This window comes from Pristis pectinata, chromosome 10, assembly GCF_009764475.1.
Source record: "Pristis pectinata isolate sPriPec2 chromosome 10, sPriPec2.1.pri, whole genome shotgun sequence".
Classification (NCBI taxonomy): Eukaryota; Metazoa; Chordata; class Chondrichthyes; order Rhinopristiformes; family Pristidae; genus Pristis; species Pristis pectinata.
Genome location: NC_067414.1, coordinates 10,432,129 through 10,453,942, shown reverse-complemented (window position 1 = coordinate 10,453,942; position 21,814 = coordinate 10,432,129). Strand labels below are relative to the sequence as shown.

At 44.4% G+C, this 21,814-nt stretch overlaps 1 protein-coding gene across 1 annotated transcript in view; it reads left to right on the top strand.

Annotated features, from left to right (window-relative positions):
• Positions 1 to 8,433: 8,433 nt before the first annotated feature.
• The window catches only part of tsnax (translin-associated factor X), a 53,132-nt gene continuing 39,751 nt past the window's right edge, over positions 8,434 to 21,814 (top strand). The window contains exons 1-3 of the mRNA XM_052024678.1: positions 8,434 to 8,695; positions 16,931 to 17,035; positions 18,989 to 19,103. Coding sequence (XP_051880638.1) covers positions 8,683 to 8,695; positions 16,931 to 17,035; positions 18,989 to 19,103 — 233 coding nt within the window. The 5' untranslated portion in view covers positions 8,434 to 8,682. The remainder of the gene's footprint in view (positions 8,696 to 16,930; positions 17,036 to 18,988; positions 19,104 to 21,814) is intronic.

Sequence of the window (21,814 nt, the reverse complement as noted above, 5' to 3'; positions counted from 1 at the left end):
TTTGCAGATGATACCACCATAGTAGGCCATATCTCTAATAATGTTGGAGTATGAGAAGGAGATGGAGAGCTTAGTAACGTGGTGTCACCACAACAACCATTCCCTCAATGTCAGCAAAACAAAAGAGCTGGTCATTGACCTCAGGAAAGGGGGTGCAGTGTACATGCACCTGTCTACATCAATGGTGCTGAGGTCGAGAGGGTTGAGAGCTTCAAATTCCTTGGAGTGAACATCACCAATAGCCTGTCTTGGTCCAACCACATAGATGCCACAGCCAAGAAAGCTCACCAGTGCCTCTACTTCCTCAGGAGGCTAATTTGGCATGTCCCCTTTGACACTCACCAACTTTTATTGATGCACCATAGAAAGCATCCTATCTGGATGCATTACGGCTTGGTATGGCAACTGCTCTGCCTGGGACCACAAGAAGTTGCAGAGTTGTGGACACAGTCCAGCACAACACGGAAACCAGCCTCACCTCCATGGACTCTGTCTATACTTCCTGCTGCCTTGGTGAAGTAGCCAGCATAATCAAAGACCCCACCCACCCCAGTCATTCTCTCTTCTCCCCTCTCCCATCAGGCAGAAGATACAGGAGCCTGAGGGAACATATCACCAGGCTCAAGGATACCTTTATCCCACTGTAATAAGACTATTGAACTGTTCCCTTATGATGAGATGGACTCTTGACCTCACAATCTACCTTGTTATGACCTTGCACCTTAGTGTCTACCTGCAATGCACTTCCCTGTAGCTGCGAAACTTTACTCTGTATTCTGTTATTGTTTTTACCCTGTACTACCTCAATGCACTGTGTAATGAATTGATCTGTATGAACTGTATACAAGACAAGTTTTTCACTGTACCTCAGTACAAGATTTTCCATTGAGCTTAGGACTCCATGGGTTATGCTTGGTGGAATACTACCAAGATGTTGATGATAGCTATTCTGAACTCTTGTCAAACAATTTTATTTTGTATCACTAACTGTAATAAGGCAGAAGCCTGAAACTAAGTGTTTTTGTTTGTATAAATGGGTCTTCTTTACCCATACGTTTGGTTCTTTTGTAAATTATTTTATGTCTGCCAGCTTTTGAACCTTCCACCAATGGGAAGAGTGTCTCTAACCTCTTAGTGTAACACATTACAGTGTCAGCAACCTGGGTTCAATTCTGGTCACTGTCTGTAAGGAGTTTGTATGTTCTCCCCGTGTCTGCGTGGGTTTCCTCTGGGAGCTCTGGTTTCCTCCCACATTCCAAAGACGAATGGGTTAGGAAGTTGTGGGCATGCTCTGTTGGCACCGGAAGCATGGCGACACTTGCGGGCTGCCCGCAGAACACTCTACGCAAAAGATGTATTTCACTGTGTGTTTCGATGTACATGTGACTAATATTATCTTATGTACATAAGAGAATATGCGACACTTGCTCATGTGTACATGTACATAAGATAATATCTTATTTTGTCATTCCTCTAAATGACTTTGGTTATCTCTGCAACTGCCTCTGTTCCAAGGGGGACAGCCCCAACTTCTCCAATCTATCCACTTAAGTCCTTCCCTGGATCATTTTGGTAAATCTTCAGAGCCTTTTCATCTTTCCGAGACAATGGTGCTCAGAACTGGACAGTACTGCAGTACTTTTTTAACCATTTTCATAACCTGCAATGTCAATTTCAATGATCTATGCATGTATAACCCCAGATCTCATGGTTCTTGTTCCCCTTTTAAATTGAACTCAAAGGGCTTTATGTTGGCTCTTCCTATACCTCCTACCAAAAAACATTTTTCAGCACTAACTTTAATGTGCTGATTATCTTTTTCTTCAACTTACCTGTCCATATTTCCTCTGCACATTTTGCCTCCCTGATTTGTGTCATCTGAAGATTTTTAAATTTTATGCCCTATGCACCCAAGTTCAAGTTATTATTATTTGTTAAGAAAAGCAATGGTTCCAGTGCTGACTCCTGGGGAACGTTCTAAAAATTATAGCAGGGCCCTTAGAAGAACTAAACATAATCAGTAAAAGCAACATAGTTTTGTAAAGAGTACCCAGAATGGGCAGGTTGTCTTATGAGGAAAAGTTGTAAGATCAGGCTTGTATCGCTGAAGTTTAGAAGAGTGAGAGGACTGTATTGAAGCACTTAAGATCCTGAGGGCTCTTGACAGGCTGGATGTGGAGAAGATTCTCCTCTTGTGGGAGAATTTAAAACTAGGGGTCACTGTTTAAAAATAAGGGGTTATCCTTATGGAGTCGTACAGCAAACATGTGTCCACGCCGACCAAGACGCACATTCAAGCTAATCCCATTTCCCAGCACTTGGCCCATATCTCTCTAAACTCTTGCTATCCTTATGCCTGTCCACATACTTCTTAAATGTACTGTATCTAATGTACCTGCCTCAACCACTTCTGGCAGCTGGTTCCATATATCTACCACCTGCTGTGTTTATATTTAAAAAAAAGAGTTGCCCCTCAGGTTCTTATCAAACCTTTCATCTCTAACCTTAAAACTATGTCCTCTAGTTTTCGATTCCCTAACCCTGGTTTTAAAAAAAGACTGCTCACCCTATCTATGCTCCTCGTGATTTTGTATTCCTCTGTGAGATCACCCTTTGGTCTCCTACACTCCAAGGAATAAAGGCCCAGTCTGTCTAACCTCCCCCAATAACTCAATCCCTCGAGTCCTGGCAACATCCTTCTAAATCTTTTTTGCACTCTTTCCAGTTTAATCACATCCTTCCTATAACAAGGTGACCAAAACTGAACACAATACTCCAAGTGTAGCCTCGCCAATGTCTTGTACAATTGCAACATAACCTCCCAACTTCTATATTCAATGCCCTGACTGATGAAAGCCAGTATGCCAAAAGCCTCCTTCACTGCCCCACCTGTGAGTCCCCTTTAAGGGAACTATGCACCTATACTCCAAGGCTCCTCTGTTCTAAAACTGTACCCAGGCCCGATATGTGCAATGCAAAAGTCCTACCTTGATTTGTCCTTCCAAAGTATAACACTTCGCATTTATCTAGATTAAATTCCATTTGCCATTCCTCACCCACCTACCCAGCCGATCAAGATCCTGCTGCAATTCTTGATATCCCTCTTCACTGTCTACGGCACTACCTATTTTTGTGTCATCTGCAAACGTATATTCTCATCCAAATCGTTAATATAGATGACAAATAACAATAGGCCCAGCACTGATCCCTGGCACACACCACTAGTCACAGACCTCCAGTCTGAAGAACATCCTTCCACCATCACCTTCTGTTTCCTACCATTGAGCCAATTTTGTATGCAGTTTGCTAACTCTCCTTGAATGCTATGTGATCTAACCTTCCAGAGCAGCCTACTATGTGCAACCTCATCAAAAGCTTTACCGAAATCCATATATATCTACCTCCCTTCCCTTGTCAACCTTCATCATTTCATCAAAAAACTCAATCAAATTCATAATACAAGACATACTGGCTATTCCAAATTAATCCATGCCTTTGCAAATGTAAGCATTTCTTATCCCTCGGAAAGCTTTCCAGCAACTTACCTAACATGGATGTTAAGCTAACTGGTCTATAATTAGCAGGTCTATCCTTGCTGCACTTAAATAAAGCCACAACATTTACTATCTTCCAGATTTCCGGCATCTTACCAGAGGATAGCGATGTTGCAAATATCTCAGCGAGGCCTCCTGCAATCTCTTCCCTAGCTTCCCATAGTGTTCTTGGATATATTCAAAATTGGCTTGCCTTAGAAAGCAGAGGGTTGTGGTGGAGAGGGAGTGCATTCAGATTGGAGGGCTGTGACTAGCAGTGCCCCACAAGGATCTGTTCTGGGACCTCTACTTTTCACAATATTTATTAATGACTTGGAATGAGGGGGTAGAAGGGTGGGTTAGCAAGTTTGCAGATGACACAAAGATCGGTGGTGTTGTGGATATTGATAGGATGCAGAGCTGGGCTGAGAAGTGACAGATGGAGTTCAATCCAGAGAAGTGTGAGGTGGTACACTTTGAAAGGACAAACTCCAAGGCGGAGTACAAGGTTAATGGCAGGATTCTGGGTAGTGTGGAGGAGCAGAGGGATCTGGGGGTTCATCTCCACAGATCCCTGAAAGTTGCCTCACAGGTGGATAGGGTAGTTAAGAAAGCTTATGGGATGTTAGCTTTCATAAGTCATGGAATAGAGTTTAAAAGCTGCGAGGTAATGATGCAGCTCTACAAAACTCTGGTTAGACCACACTTAGAGTACTATGTCCAGTTCTGGTCGCCTCATTATAGGAAGGATGTGGAAGTGTTGGAAAGGGTGCAGAGGAGATTTACCAGGATGCTGCCTAGTTTGGAGAGTATGTCTTATGAGGAGAGACTAAGGGAGCTAGGGCTTTACTCTTTGGAGAGGAGGAGGATGAGGGGAGACATGATAGAGGTATACAAAATATTAAGAGGAATAGATAGAATAGACAGCCAGTGCCTCTTTCCCAGGGTACCAATGCTCAACACAAGAGGGCATGGCTTTAAAGTAATGGGTGGGAAGTTCAAGGAAGATATCAGATGGAGGTTTTTTACCCAGAGAGTGGTTGGTGCATGGAATGTGCTGCCTCAGTGGTGGAGGCAGGTACGTTGGTCAATTCAAGAGATTGTTAGATAAGCATATGGAGGAATTTAAAATAGGGGGATATGTGGGAGGAAGGGGTTAGATAGTCTCAAGTGTGGTTTAAAGGTCAGCAGAACATGGTGGGCCAAAGGGCCTGTATTGTGCCATACTGTTCTATGTTCTATATACCTCATCCAGACTTGGATATTTGTCTACCTTCACACATCTTAACACATGTAACACCTCTTCAACTGTAATATAGGTGGTTCCCAAAACATCTCCAATAACTTTGCCAGGTTCCCAAGTCTTTCTCCATGGTAAAAACAAGAGATGAAACTCTTTTATTTCTCTCAGAGAATCATGAGTCCTTAGAACTCTTCCTCTACAACCGGGGTGAAAGCAGAGGTAGAAAGATGCTTAATGAGTAAGGGGTGTGAAAGGTTACCATGAATAGAAAGGAATACACACTTGAGGTTATAATCAGATCAGCCACGTTCTTATTAAATAGTAAAGTAGCCTAGAGGGCCTGAGTGGTCAGCTCCTGCTCCTAATTTTTATGTTTGCATGTACACCTCTGTGTAGTCCAACAAAAAAGTTTTTGCTTCTACTTTGTTTCCTGTTAATATGCCAGTTATTTTTAATCCATGTTGCTACACCCTATTGTTCCATGGGCTTCGATCTTACTGACAAGCCTGCAATAAGTGCCTTAACATACCACATTAACCTTATTTCCCTCACTGAAGCTCTGTTATTTCATCGGAAAACACAATCAAGTTGGTAAATCATGATTGTCTTTAACAGTGCTGGTTTTCCTTTAGCCAATCCATACTTATCCTAGTGACTGCTAATTCTGTCCCTGATTGTTTTTAAAACTTCCCCACTATTGAGGTTACACTGACTGGTCTGTCATTACTGGGCTTATTGCTATACCCTTTTTGGACCAAGGTTGTAATATTTGTGATTTTGCAATCCTCTGGCACCACCCTAAATCTATAAATGTTTGACATATTATGGCCAGGCCTCTGCAACTTACTTTCTTATTTCCCTCAGCAACCTAGGATGTTGCCTGGTTCTCATTTCGTTAAGAAAGTGGGATCTCACATATAGTTTGTTTTCAGCCCTATTTCAATATCTATCTTTTTAGTTACTCATAGAGCACTGGTGTTAATTTCCCCACCCTTCTCTCTCGTGGGAATGTACCAAGACTGCTGCTAAGATACCTAAATTTTCAGGGCCTCCCACTGTTCAAATACAATTTTGCCGGCAAAGTCTTGATATGAATTTACTCCACCCAGAGGAAAGATCTGTGCTCATCCCATTGAAACTGCTCCTTTACCAAATGACTACTTTTATTTTGGAGTGATCTGTACTTTCTTTAGTTATTCCGAATCTTGTAAATCTTTGCCCCTTATGGTTTAATGAGAGCAGGAACAGAGGCCCAGTGATTTTAATAACAGCGGGAACAGAAGACTGTAAGTGTAAGAACAGAGGGAATAAAGGCCCCAATAGTTTAAAAAAACAGCAGGCTCAGGGGCCCTGTAAGAAACGGGTGGGGAATCAGAGGCCCTGTGAGGTTAAACAAGGGACAGTTTGACAGGGGATAAGAACCTGAGGGTAGAATCGGAAAGAAGGGAAGCTAAACTGGAAATAGGTTAAGGTTAGGGAATATTTAGGAATGCAAAGTGAAAGGAAAAAGCAAATACTGTAGGGCCATGACAGGGGTAGCAATAATCAGAGTGTATCCAGCTGAGATCTGCTTTGTTGTTCTTGTTGGCTCATATAAGCACAGTAGAATTTTGTATAAATTATTTGAAGAAACAGTGGAGAAAATATTTTTCAATACTTGTATTCAATAATCTGTATATTGTTTTTAAAACTTGTTCATGAGAGAGACACTGTAATTTACAAGTTAAACACTTTTTGCAGCTATTGTTTTCTTTAAATTTCAGAAAGTTGAGGGTGAGGGAGTGAGTGAGATTGCTTTCATATAGGGTTGGCAAAACGCAAGCTGCAGCCATAATGGTCCAAGCATACAGCAAAGAACTCAATTCCAAAAATGTGTGAGTGACAGTCTTTGATATCAAGGCAGCATTTGTATAAGCATAGCATCAAGGAGCCCCAGTTAAATAAAAGTCTGAGGATATCAAGGGGAAAGAGTCCAATAGTTGCTGTTGTACCTTGCAGAAAGGAAATAGTTGTGATTGTTTTTGGCTGCTTCATCACTGATCTTTCTTTCACAATAAGGTCAAAAGTGGGGATGTGTGCTGATGAGTGAAGTCTCTCCAAAGCTGTGCACAATCTCGGTGAGAGTTCATTACTTTTTACTCCAATCTGCATGCAATGAAGGCCATCCCATTTGCCTTCCTAATTGCTTGCTGTTCATTTGTTTTCTTCCAGAAATAAATCTTAGTCCTGGCATTAATTAAAATCTTTTGTTTTAGTCATGTCTCCTGTCACTTCTTGAAGGAGGTAGTGAGTGGAACTGACGGAGGTATTTAAAATCCTTAAGAGTATAGATACAGTAGATAAAGACAAACTGTTCCCATTTGTGTCAGAATTAGGTAAATAGCATTATTAAATAGATTGACTAAAGAACTAAAACTAACATTAGGAAAAATATTTTTGTGCGGCAAATGAAAATTTAAACAACTGCAGCTGCTGGAAGTCTGAAATAAAAAAAAACAAAATACCGTAAAAGCTCAGCAGGTCAGGCAACTTCAGTGGAAAAGGAAACACTACTTTTCATTGCACAGATGCTGCCTGACGTGCTGCCTGTTTCCAGCATTTATTTTTTTAAAGCAGCAAATGATTGTGTTTAGATCACACTTTCAGCAGTAGATTATGGCAGAGCAGGTAGATTCAGTTGTAATGGTGAACAGGGAACTGGATAATGGTGAACAGGGAACTGGATAATGGTAAACTGGATAAGCATCTAAAATATTTTGCAGGATTAAGGGGAGAGGGTTGGGGTAAATGTAAACTAACTCCATTGTTCTCACCTAAAGCCAGGATAGACCAGATGGGACAAATGGCCTCCTCCTCACTAAGAAAGGAATATGCAGTCTCTTGCGTCTAGTTCAAGTAATACTTTATTGTCATTCACCCATATGCTATAAAAACACATGGAGGAACGAAATGTTGTTTCCCCCAGACTCTCACAACAGAGGACATAATATAGAACAGAGGACATACAATAAATGCAGACAAAAAAATTGTGCAAGTACAAATAGTGCAAAAAACGGTATATACAGAATACAAAATTAGTGCAGTGTTAGTGCAAAACCGAGTTGGACGAAGAAAATACAGAACCCAGTGTGTTGCACTAAATGTATAAACATGTTCAGCAGCAGCCAAAGTTCTTATACGCCGTTGTGCAAACCAGAGGCTTTTGACGGCATTTGTCTAAAACTGCTTCCAGGGTATTCAGGAGCCTGACAGCCTGGGGGGAAAACTGTTGTACAGTCTGGTAGTCTACTGAGAAAGGAATATGTTTGCCCAATAAGTTGAGGTGAAGCAAATTGGGAGAAGAAATGGATATTGCACTCATACCCTTTGGGACGAATTCCCTGATTTTAACTGTAATTTTGACACTGGCCGGCTGCAGCCGTCGGGCGCAGCAGCTGAGAATGAGACACAATATTCGGTGCAATGTAGCTGCCGTTCTACTGCTAGAGGTGGCCGTCGCTCTGGCCTGATTTGTCGTCACTGAGCAAAGCGATCTAACTACACATTATTGCTTTGCAGATTTGTAATTTTTTGGTTCTAACTTCTGCACCTTAAAAATAAACATCCAAGTGTGTTTTGGAATCGAAGGCTGTTCAGGATAGCTGGTGGTTACACACCGGCGGGGTCCTGTTGCTGCAGCAGTCCGACTACATGATGGGTCCAGGATTCGAAGAGCAGTGGGCCTCGTCCAAATATTGATGTAAACCTTGACTGAGCTCAGGTCACAGGCACCCCAACCCGTGCTGGGCAAGATCCTGACGAAGCCTTGGTCGGACGAGACCGAGCTTCAGCCAGACCAGGCAAGGCGGGAGCTAGGCCGGCATCTCAGTCTGATTCTCGGGACCGGACCAGTGCAAGCGAGGCGAGATGAGTAAAGAAGGTACTTTTAACCTGTGGGGTCCAGCCGTTAGCCTCGGTCCGAGACATCAGCCCGTAACCCGCGCTGAGCAGTCAAACACTGGCTCAACGTGGTTGGTGTTCGGTTAGATTTACTTTAAGACAGTAGCTTATTGGTTGGTTCTAGTGAGCGAACATCATAAAATTGGATTGACATTCGCTCAAAGAGTACAAGAAATGAAATGAAATACCTTTGTCTTTCTGCAGTATGCACTGTGCTCCAGTCGTATTGGGAATTACATTTTTAGGTTTTTGAATATGCCATGCAATTCAAGTGGACTGCCGTGTCCCAGATGGTGTTAACATAGCACAATACAGGCCCTTCGGCCCACAATGTTGTGCCGACCTTTAAACCTCGCCTAAGACTATCTAACCTCTTCTCCCACATATCCCTCTGTTTTAAATTTCTCCATATGCTTGTCTAGTAATCTCTTGAATTTGACCAATGTACCTTGCCCCAACCACTCTCTGGGTAAAAAACCTTCCTCTGATATCTCCCTTGAACTTTCCACCCATTATTTTAAAGCCATGCCCTCTTGTATTGAACATTGGTGCCCTAGGAAAGAGGTGCTGGCTGTCCACTCTATCTATTCCTCTTAATATTTTGTATACCTCTATCATGTCTCCTCTCATCCTCCTCCTCTCCAAAGAGTAAAGCCCTAGCTGCCTTAGTCTCTCCTCATAATGCATACTCTCTAAACCAGGCAGCATCCTGGTAAATCTCCTCTGCACTCTTTCCAATGCTTCCAAGCTCGAGAGTTATTTGTGAGTACTCATTGAGGCAGGTGGAGAACATACCATTACACTCCTTGCTATTGGGATGACCTTAGTTTGTTAGGAGATGAGTTACATGCTCCAACTTCTGACTTGTTCTTGTAGATACTATATTTATGTGATTGGTCCAGTTGAGTCAATGGTCCCCTCCAGGATATTGATGCTGGGGGACTGGGCAATTGCAATGTCATTGAATGACATTGAGGTTCTCTTTGATGGAGATGACAATTTCTTGGCACTTTTGTCACACAAATGTTGTTTGCCACTTATCAGCTTGTGCATGAATGTTGTCCAGTTTCTGCTCCAGGCAGGCATGGGCTGCTTCATTTGCTGAGGAGTTGTGGAATGGAACTGAACGTTGTGTAATCCTCAGCAAACATCCCTAGCTCTGGATCTATGATGGAAGGAAGATCATTAATATGACAGCTGAAGATTATTGGGCTTAGGACACTGTCTTTAGAAATTTCTGTGGTGATATCCTGAGCTTGTGATAATAGACTTGGCATCCATTTGCTGTTGTCTGAACTACAGCTCCAACTATTAGAGCATTTCCCCTTGATGCCTGCTGATTTCAGTTTTTCTACTGCTCCTGGATGTTACACTTAGTCAAATGCTGCCTTGAATAATCAAGGGCCGTCACTCTCATTTCACCTCTGGAATTCAGCTCTTTGATCATTTTTTGGACCCTAGCTGTGATGAGATCTAGAATTGAATGGACTTGGTGAAGTCCAAACTCTGCATCAGTGCATAGGTTAGTAAATACCACTTGATAGCACAGTTGATTAGTGCGGTACTGCAGAGATCAGTGCTTATGCCCCAGCTTTTCACAATATGTACCAATGATTTAAATGAAGGAACTGAATGTAATAGAACATAGAATAGTACAACGTAGAACAACACAGCAGAACAGGCCCTTTGGCCCACAATGTTGTGCTGACATAGCTAATCCCTCCTACCTGCAGTATATCAAACAATATTTGATTCTCTGCATCTGTGACACTTTACTCTGCATTCTGTATTGTTTTACCTTGTACTACCTCAGTGCACTGTGTAATGAATTGTTCTGTATGAACGGTGTGCAAGATAAGTTTTTCTCTGTACCTCGGTACAAGTGACAATAATAAACCAATACGAATACTTATGGGTATCCCTGGCCCATAACCCCTCCAAGTAGAGAAGCAGCATTTGGGATTTCATGGAGAACCTGGACTCCATAGTTTGAGAGCACACAGAAGCCCAGTGTAAAAGATGGAAGGCCTGTACCACCACTCAAACTACTTGCCTGCCCTGTGAAAGACTCTAATAATTCAACTGTGTTCTAAAACTGTTGTTCCAATTGGGTACTAGATGGCTTGTAACCAGTCAAGGACCACCTTAAAGTCATTTTTTACCAATCAAGGAAGCACAAAGCTGTTCTTATTACATTAGTCAAGAACATTTGACAGCAATTCGATCAGTCTTAAATCCACATTTGTATAAAAAATTTGTGGGAGTAGGAACACTGATTAATTGTGCATCAACTGTGACCCTGACTGATTTCAGCTAAATGCCAATTATACCAATCTGTAGCGACTCACCGTCCGAGCAAGTGAACCGGCTCGGCGGTCAGGTTGTGCGTCGTTGGAGCGGCAAGGCCCAAGATGGCGCTGGGCCTTCATCTTCCCCAAGCAACAGGGAGAACCCGCGTGCGGGAAAAGTTTGATGACGTAGTGCATACGTCATTTCTGTTTTTGGTGGGCGGGAACTGTTCCTCTGAAAAGGCCCGTGCAAGGCAGGAAAATAAATCAGTTTTGTTCTGCAGCTCATTGACTAGTGCCTTACTTTCGCATCGTGGTAGCAGCCCCTACGTTGGTGACCCCAACGGTCCAAACGGATTTTGGACCCACACAATGGACAACAACGCAGCAGCCAACGCAGTGGTACTCAAACTGCCCACCTTTTGGACGCTTCGGCCCCGCGTCTGGTTCGACCAGGCTGAAGCACAATTCCAACTTCGGCAGATCACCTCTGACTCCACAAAGTACCACCACTTGGTCAGCTCTCTGGACCAGGAGACGGCTGCCCAGGTTGGAGACTTCATCCAGTCTCCTCTGGAGGAAAGCAAGTACCCGGCTTTCAAAGACCTTCTTATTCAGACCTTCAGCCTCTCCCGTCGCGACTGCACCGCCCGTCTGCTTCTTCTCGACGGCCTGGGGGACAGATCCCCATCAGCCCTGATGAACGAGATGCTGGCCTTGGCTGAGGGATACAAGCCCTGCCTGATGTTCGAACAGGCCTTCCTCGAACAACTACCTGACGACATTCACCTGCTGTTGGCCGATGCCGATTTCAGCAACCCACATGAGGTAGCCACCTGGGCAGATGTCCTGTGGAAGGCCAAACATGAGAGCGGGTCAGCCAAATCGCCAGACCGTGGGCCCAACGCCTACCTAAACCAGTCCCAGCAACTGAGCGACCACACCCCAGAAACACAGACGACGACACTGGCGATCAGCTGTGTTTCTACCATCAGAGGTGGGGCGTGGAGGCCCGTCGATGCCACCCACCCTGCAAGTTTCAGGGAAACGCCAGGGCCAGCTGCCGCTGATGTCTATGGCGGCTGACCGCCAACACAGCCTCCTATTAGTTTGGGACAAGCAGTCTGGGCATCGTTTCCTCGTTGATACTGGAGCAGAGGTCAGTGCTTTGCCCCCGACCGGCCGTGACAATCGTAGCAGGCAACGGGTTCCTGCACTCAAAGCCGCAAACGGCACAACAATACAGACTTCCAGTACCCGTACAGTTCAATTACAACTTGGCGACAGCCATTTTACCTGGAGTTTTACCCTTGCCGCCATCGCCCAGCCACTCCTGGGAGCCGATTTCCTTCGGGCCCACAGCCTGTTAGTCGACCTGCAAGGGAAGCGGCTAGTGCACGTCAGAACTTTCCAAACCTACTCCCTGGGAGAAGCCAGCCTACCAGCCCTGCGCCTGGACTCTGTTTCCCTGTCTGACAATGAGTTCACCAAGCTCCTAGCCGAGTTCCCATCGGTGTTGGCACCTCAGTTTACAAATTCAATGCCCAAACACGGGGTGCGGCATCACGTCATTACCACAGGGCCACCCCTTCCTGCCCGAGCACGGTGACTACCTCCAGACAAGCTCCGCCTGGCAAAGGAAGAGTTCCGCTGCATGGAGGAGCTGGGGATCGTTCGCAGGTCAGACAGCCCCTGGGCCTCCCCCCTGCATATGGTCCCCAAAGCCACCGGCGGGTGGAGACCCTGAGGTGACTACCGCAGGCTGAATGACGCCACCATCCCGGACCGCTACCCCATCCCTCACATCTAGGACTTTGCGGCAAACCTACACAGGGCCCACATCTTCTTCAAGGTGGATCTCATCTGGGGATACCACCAAATCCCGGTCCACCCTGACGATGTCCGCAAAACTGCGCTTATCACTCCATTTGGCCTCTTTGAATTCCTTTGAATGCAGTTCGGCCTTAAGAACACCGCGCAGACTTTCCAGCGGCCGATGGACGCGGTAGGCCGCGACCTGGACTTTGTGTTCATTTACATAGATGACATACTAATCGTCAGCCGTGACCGCCAAGGACACCTTTCCCACCTCCGCCAACTGTACTCCCATTTTCATGATTTCGGCCTCACTATCAACCCGGCCAAGTGCCAATTTGGACTCGACTCTATCGATTTCCTCGGCCACAGAATCTCCAGTGAAGGAGCAACACCCCTACCCGCCAAGGTAGACGCTATCCGCCATTTTGCCCATCCCAACACGGTCAAAGGCCTGTAAGAATTCCTGGGGATGGTCAGCTTTTACCATCGGTTCATCCCTGCAGCAGCCCATATCATGCGCCCTTTGTTCTCGCTGATGTCGGGCAAGGGCAAGGACGTCGCCTGGAACGATGAGGCCGCGACTGCCTTCGTTAAGGCCAAGGACGCCCTGGCAGACGCCGCGATGCTGGTATACACTAGGACAGAAGTCCCAACTGCCCTCACGGTGGACGCATCCAACACCGCGGTTGGTGGGGTACTGGAACAACTAATCGAAGGCCGATGGCAACCCTTGGCGTTTTTCAGCAGGCACCTTAGACCACCCGAACTGAAATACAGCGCATTTGATCGGGAACTTCTAGCACTGTACCTGGCGGTCTGACATTTCTGGTACTTTTTAGAAGGCAGGCCTTTCACTGCTTTCACTGACCATAAGCCTTTGTCCTTCGCCTTCTTCAAGGTCTCCGATCCCTGGTCAGCTCGTCAGCAGCGACATTTGTCCTACATTTCCGAATTCACAATGGATATCCGACATGTCTCCGGAAAGGACAATGTCGTTGCTGATGTGCTTTCCAGATAGACCATCCACAGCCTGTCCCTGGGTGTAGACTACGTGGCCCTGGCTGACGCACAGCAAGCCGACGACGAGCTGCCCAGCTACAGAACCGCAGTCTCGGGCCTGCAGCTCCAAGATTTCTTAGTCGGTCCAGGTCAGCAGACGCTCCTTTGCGACATTGCAACAGGTCAGCCCCGCCCTATAGTTCCTGCAGCTTGACGGAAACGCGTTTTCGACTCGGTACACGGGTGGACACACCCGTCTATCAGATCAACTGTCCGACTGGTCGCCAGCAAGTTCGTCTGGCATGGCCTGCGCAAACAGGTCAGTGAGTGGGTCAGGACTTGTCTGCACTGCCAGACATCAAAAATCCAACAACACACCAAGATCCCGCCACAGCAGTTCGAGCCTATACGTAGAAGGTTCGACCACATCGACCTCGTTGGTCCTCTGCCAGTTTCAAGAGGAGCCCGGTACCTCCTTACCATCGTGGACCAGTTCATGAGGTGGGCAGAGGCAACCCCTCTATCCGACGTCACGACTGATTTCTGCGCCTGGACGCTGCTCACAACTTGGATCTCGCGTTTTGGTGTTCCGGCCCACATTACTTCAGACAGGGGCGCCCAGTTTACCTCCAGCCTCTGGTCTGCATTAGCGAACATGTTAGGGACGCAGCTGCACACCACCACGGCATACCACCCTCAATCAAACGGGTTGGTGGAACATTTCCACTGCCATCTGAAATCAGCCCTGATGGCCCGCCTGAAAGGTCCTAACTGGGTCAATGAACTGCCTTGGGTCCTGCTCGGCATACGCACTGCACCCAAGGAAGATCTCCATGCTTTGTCAGCTGAACTCATGTACGGTGTGCCCCTGGTCGTCCCAGGGGATTTAATACCCGCCCTTCGGGGCCAAGAGGAGCAACCCACGGCAGTCCTGGAAAGACTGCGCAAGAGGCTTGGCAGCTTGGCACTGATTCCCACTTCGCGGCATGGTCAAGCCCCATCCTGTGAGCCCAAGGAACTACGAGACTGTAAGTTCATTTTCGTTCGCAGGGGCACACCCCAGGCACTGTTGCAACAACCATACGAGGGGCTGTTCCGGGTCATCACCAATAAAGGTCCATCTTTATTTTGGACATTGGGGGGCAAGGAAGAGGTCTTCACGACGGACTGCCTCAAACTGGCCCATTTAGATCAACAACCGGTCGAGGTCCCAACACTGCGACGCAGAGGCAGACCTCCTAAGCAACGGCTAGCACAGCCTGCGAACCTTGGGGACCGTAGTGCCGGTTCTGGGGGGGGGGGGGTTGTGTAGCGACTCACCGTCCGAGCAAGCGAACCGGCTTGGCGGTCGGGTCGCACATCGTTGGAGCAGCAAGGCCCAAGATGGCGCTGGGCCTTCATCTTCCCCGAGCGACGGGGAGAAGCCACACGTGAGAAAAGTTTGATGACGTAGCGCATACGTCATTTCCGTTTTCGGTGGGCAGGAACCGTTCCTCTTAAAAGGCCCGCGCAAGGCGAGAAAATAAATCAGTTTTGTTCTGCAGCTCATCGACTAGTGTCTTACTTTGGCATCGCAATAGCAGCCCCTACAAATCAAGGTAATTTTACTACTATTCGTTATACACCTCTTGAAGGAATTCTAAAGCGATTCTTGCTGTAAAAATCAAAGCTTTCCAACATGAATAAATTTATGTTGAAATACCTAGCATCATAGAACCGTAGAACAATACAGCACAGAAAACAGGCCATTCAACCCTTCTAGTCTGTGCCGAAACGTTATTCCGCTTGTCCCACTTCCCTGCACCCAGTCCATAACCCTCCAGACCTCTCCCGTCCATATATCTATCCAATTTATTCTTAAAGCTTAAGAGTGAGCCCACATTTACTACATCAGATGGCAGCCCATTCCACACTCCCACCACTCTTTGAGTGAAGAAGTTCCCCCTAATGTTCCCCCTAAACCTTTCACCCTAAAGTCATGTCCTCTCGTACTTATCTCTCCTAATCTAGGTGGAAAGAGCCTACTCGCATTAACTCTGTCTATGCCCCTCATAATTTTGTAAACCTCTATCAAATCTCCCCTCATTTTTCTACACTCCAAGGAATAAAGTCCTAACCTGTTCAATCTTTCCCTGTAACTCAACTCCTGAAGACCCGGCAACATTCTAGTAAATCTCCTCTGCACTCTTTCAATCTTACTGATATCCTTCCTATAGTTAGGTGACCAGAACTGCACACAATACTCCAAATTTGGCCTCACCAGTGACTTATACAACCTTACCATAACATCCCAACTCCTATACTCAATACTTTGATTTATGAATGCTAGGATGCCAAAAGCCTTCTTTATAACCCTGTCTACCTGTGACGCCACTTTCAGGGAATTATGTATTTGAACTCCCAGATCCCTTTGTTCCTCCGCACTCCCCAGTGCCCTACCATTTACTGTGTATGTCCTCCCTTGATTTGTCCTTCCAAAATGCAACACCTCACACTTGTCTACATTAAATTCCATCTGCCATTTTCTGGCCCATTCTTCCAGTTGGTTCAGATCCCTCTGCAAGCTTCGAAATCCTTCCTTGCTGTTCACAACGCCTCCAATCTTAGTGTCATCAGCAAACTTGCTGATCCAATTTACCACATTATCATCTAGATCATTGATATAGACAACAAACAACAATGGCCCCAGTACAGATCCCTGAGACACACCACTAGTCACAGGCCTCCAGTCTGAGAAACAATCATCCACTACCACTCTGTCTTCTCCCGCACAGCCAATTTCGAATCCAGTTTACAACCTTTCCATGGATACCTAGTGACTGAACCTTATGAACTAACCTCCCATGTGGGACCTTGTCAAAGGCCTTACTAAAGTCCACGTAGGCAACATCCCCTGCCTTCAATACAATTCAAATCAGTAATATTAAACTGTAATCTTAACCTAATGTTTCAACAGGGGCAATGCACAGTCTGGTTTCCTAGTTGATTAGAACGCTTATGAAACGTTGCAATAATTAGGTAGGATATTGATAATGATCTATTGAAATAGAATAATTTGTGTATGTCTGCAAAGGACACATTGTAATTATTGTATTTTCCTTTGAGCTCAGGTAGATTTCGAAAGCGAAAGCATGACAATGTGCAGCCTCGTAACCGAAAAGAGGAGGGACAAAGTAAAGTAAACCCATTGTCACCAGTGCTGTTATCTTTTGAGTGTAAGTGTGTTCTATTGATCTACAACGTTTATTGTTACTTGCATCTAATTTTTAGCTCTCAGCACCAGTCAAGATCAACTTTATGCTATCATTATTGGACCAAGGCTTTGGGATCAACACAATGGACAACAGACAGGGAACTGGATAGATAGGAATGATAAGAGGGAAGTGAAAAATACGCAATATAACGATGAGAATTCAGAAATAGAATTGATGGATACATTTAAGCAAAAAATAATGTTCAAAGTTGAATAAAATCCAAACAAAATGAGCATTGTTATATTATGAATCTCATTTCACTACCATTATTCTCTGAGAGAATTCCTTCAAAGAAAAGTTTTACTTCTATCTTCTTGAAGATATGAATCTTTCTTGAGACATTTTTATGTGCTCAACCACCAATTAATGACAGACTTGATGGTGAGTTTCAGAAGCTGTACAACCACAGTAACATCACGACTGAGTCCAGTCCTATCCTTGCCTTAAATCCACATTTTATGTTGAATTTCTGTATCTTGTGGGAATAAGAATGCTGATTTATTGTCCTTTGTGTGACCCTGACTGGTGTCAGCTAAATTCAAGAGTGTTCCTTTATAGTTTTGAGGAGTAGAACCAACTGATTGGAAGGAAACACCAATTTTGGTGTTTAATTTTGTGAACAGTGGGGTTGAGGGGAGTGGTCTATTGTTTAGATAACTAAAATAACATTTTTATGGGTATTGCTATAATCTGATTATAAATACATATGATGTGCACACTTTTTATTCAATTATCATTTTTATTTTTTGAATGGTGCAGACATTCAAAGTTATGGTTATGTATGTTCAGAGAATGTGCTTTGATGACTTTCAAAAGCACGAATCTACTGCAGGATTGCTGGCAGTGAATGCAAGTCTGAGCACTTTATAATGTGGGTGTGCTGACAGCAACTTCTCTTCTTGGCAGAGCCAAAGGTGCCCCACAAACTTGATTCTTGTCTTTCCCTGACACAGTCTCTGTCCACAGTTAGTGCAGTGCTCTCTGATTTTGACTTTTTATTCCATATTTTGATCACTTGCACAGTCATCCTTTGGTCTATTTCACTGCTCAACTAATAACATACTTGTCTGTAATTTTGAATGTTGTGGATTTAAATGGGAACAAATAATCCAAATTGGCCTTCAATACAGTACCAAGGGAGTGCCAGCCATTGAATATCATATTTGTTGGATCATGAAGATTCCTTGGCACTATTTGCAGAAAAGAAGGGAATTAAATTCTGGGCAAACTTCCTCTTTTACAAAAAAGCATGTAAACCATTTGAAATGACTGCTTATGAGAGCTTGCTGTATGTGTAAGTTGTTTGCTGCATTTACCCACATAAGAATAGTAGCTACTTCATAAGTAGTTAATTAAAAGTGAAGTAATTTAGGATTTTCTTATTGAAGACATAAGAAAGCATTAATTATTTAAGTTTATCCTTCCATTATATTTTCTCATGTATATTTGCAATTGTTCCTTAATTTACATAGGTAAAGCCAATTAGTCTGTAGCACCAATTATATCATTGCTATTCTTTAATAATTCTTGGCTCTTTGTAACTTTAGTTGTTTTAAATGGACAATGTATATTTATGTGACAGTTGGAATTAAAATTTGAATGAATCCTTGAAGAAACCAAGTATTGAATGTTTTTAAACTTCTTCTAGGTTAACTAATATGTGGTTAACAGGAAAGAAACCTTGGTTTATAAATAGTTTAAATAAATCACTGCTATGGAGGTTACCTTGGGTTTCATTCTCTACCTCAGGGATTTCTCAGGAAGCGCTTTTCAAAGTTAACAGAAGTGAAACAAGCAACAGTTTCTATTGTTCGATAAGAATGACGTATCGTTTGCCGTGAATGGCTGTGAGGTTTTCACAGATAAACCAAAATTGTGATTGTTGATACTAATTATTGTCCACATTTTGATCAGCTTTTCAAAAGGAACTTGATGCAAAGCATGATAAATATGAGAGACTCGTAAAACTCAGTCGGGATGTTACCATTGAAAGCAAGCGCACTATTTTTCTTCTGCACAGGGTAATCAGGTATGAGGTTTTCATTAAACATTTAATTTTTAAAAAACTAATAAATTAAAATTGCTGTTTATTTCCAAAGCAGATGTGTCATAGTGTTGCTCTCATGAATTTGGATGACTGTTGTCTAATAAGGATCCGAGTACATAATTCTTCTTGTGTCTGCCTGAGCCTTTAAGGACCAAAGCATAAATGTTAAATAAACAGAACTACAGTTATTGGCTTAATTGTTGATTAGCCCATACTTTTCAAGTTGATGTGTTAGTGACTTTGATTCTCTGGTTGTGAACCAGTCAGTATTTCCAGATCATTTTACCAGTTTATAAAAGTATGAAATCTGGTTTATAACTGAATCCAAGAGCAAGTTCAAGGTTCTTGCTGAATTTTTAATTTCACTTTTTGAGATCTGGATATAATGGTTAAATCCAACATTAATTGCCTATCAATATTTTCCCTGGTGGTGGTGGTGATGAGCTGTGGGTCACCTTCTTGAATTGTTGCAGTCCTTCTGGGGAAGATGCTGTTGGGGAGGGAGTTCCAGAGTTTGGACCTAGCGAGTTTAGGCCAAGTCAGAGTGGTGTGTAACTTGGAGGGAAGCCTGCAGGTGGTGATGTTCCCACGTGCCTGCTGCTCTTGATCTTCGTAGTTGTGGAGGTTCTGGATTTGGCAAATGCTGCCAGAATAGCCTAGGTGAGTAACTGCAGTGCATTTTGTAGATGGTAGCTATTGATTCACTTTGCACTGGAGAGAGTGAATGTTCAGGGTGGTTGATGGGGTGCCATTTGGGTGGGCAGCTTTATCCCAGATGTTGTTGAGCTTCTTGAGAGAAAAAGCAGTACTGACCCAGTCAAGTGGAGAATTTTCCATCACCTCCTGACTTGTGCCATGTAGATGGTGGAAACCCTTTGCAAGTGATTTTTTTTTGCTGACATTACAGAAAATCCAGCCTCTGAACTGCTTCTGTAGCAGTGGTAATTATGTGGCTGGTCCAGTTGAGAATCTGGTCATTGATGACCCCTGGATGTTGATGGTGGGGTACTCTGCGATGGTAATGCCATTCAATATCAAGATGCCAGGCAATGATCATCTTTTTTATTGGAGATGGCCATTACCTGGTACAGTCATGGCATGCTTGTTACTTGCCATTTATTAGCCTATACCTGAACATTATTTACGTATTGTCAGAGTCATACGGCACCGAAACAGGCCCTTCGGCCCATCACGTCCATGCCCACCCATCAATACTAATCCCACTTGCCAGCACTTGGTCCATAGCCTTGGTGATTCCACCGCTCTTCTTAAATCATAGGGTCATAGAACAGTACAGCACAATACAGGCCCTTCGGCCCACAATGCTGTGCCAACCTTTAAACCTCACCTAAGACTATCTAACCCCTTCCTCCCACATATCCTTCTATTTTAAATTCCTCCATATGCTTATCTAGTAATCTCTTGAATTTGACCAATGTACCTGCCTCCACCACCACCCCAGGCAGCACATTCCATGCCCCAACCACTCTCTGGGTAAAAAACCTTCCTCTGATATCTCCCTTGAACTTCCCACCCATTACTTTAAAGCCATGCCCTCTTGTATTGAGCATCGGTGCCCTGGAAAAGAGGCGCTGGCTCTACCTATTCCTCTTAATATTTTGTACACCTCTAATGTTGTAAATGTTGGCGATCTGCCTTTACCACCCAGTGCGTTCCAGATTCCAACCACCCTCCAGGTGAAAAGGTTCCTCTCAGCCCCTCTCTCAATCTCTTACACCTTATCCTAAGCCTATGCCCTCTCGTTTTAGACACCTCAGCAATAGGAGAAAGTTTTCTACCATCTTCCTAATCTATGAACCTCAATACTGTATACCTCTGTAAGGTCTCCCTCCGCTTCTCTGCTCCAAGAAAAAAAACAGCAGCCTATTCAGTGTCATAACCGAAATGCTCCATCCCAGGCAACATTCTGTGAATTTGTTCTGCATCCCCATCCCCCACAGAAAAAGCAAAACAGAAGATCTGGTCACTGACTTCAGGAAGGGGGGCAGTGTACATGCTCCTGTTTACATCAACGGTGCTGAGGTCAAGAGGGTTGAAAGCTTCAAGTTCCTAGGAGTGAACATCACTAATAGTCTGTCCTAGTCCAACCACGGAGATGCCATGACCAAGAAAGCTCACCAGTGCCTCCACTTCCCCAGGAAGCTAAAGAAATTTGGCACGTCCACTTTGACCCCCACCAATTTTTTTTAATTGATGCACCACAGAAAGCATCCTATCTGGATGCATCACGGCCTGGCACGGCAACTGCTCTGCCCAGGACCGCAAGAAACTGCAGAGAGTTGTGGACACTGCCCAGCACATCACGGAAACCAGCCTCCCCTCTATAGACTTGTTGCATGCATATGTGGATTGTGTCATTTGTTGAGGATTTGTGAATGGAACTTTATAGGGTCAGCAACATGATGGAAATGTGAAGGATGTGATCTGTTATTCTGCTGCTGAAGTGTTGGTATAAGATGAACCATTCTTAGTGTTGTGTTTGACAGAGTGCTTAGTTTGTGTCTACCATAACAAACAGCATATTCCCACCTGCATAGCATTGGCCAACTCTGCTCCTACCTCATTTCAAGCCCTCATTCATACCCTTGTCTCTAGACTTCACCATTTTCATACTATTTTGGCTGTCCTCTCATCTTCCACCCCTACATAACCATGCTCATCCAAAATTCTGC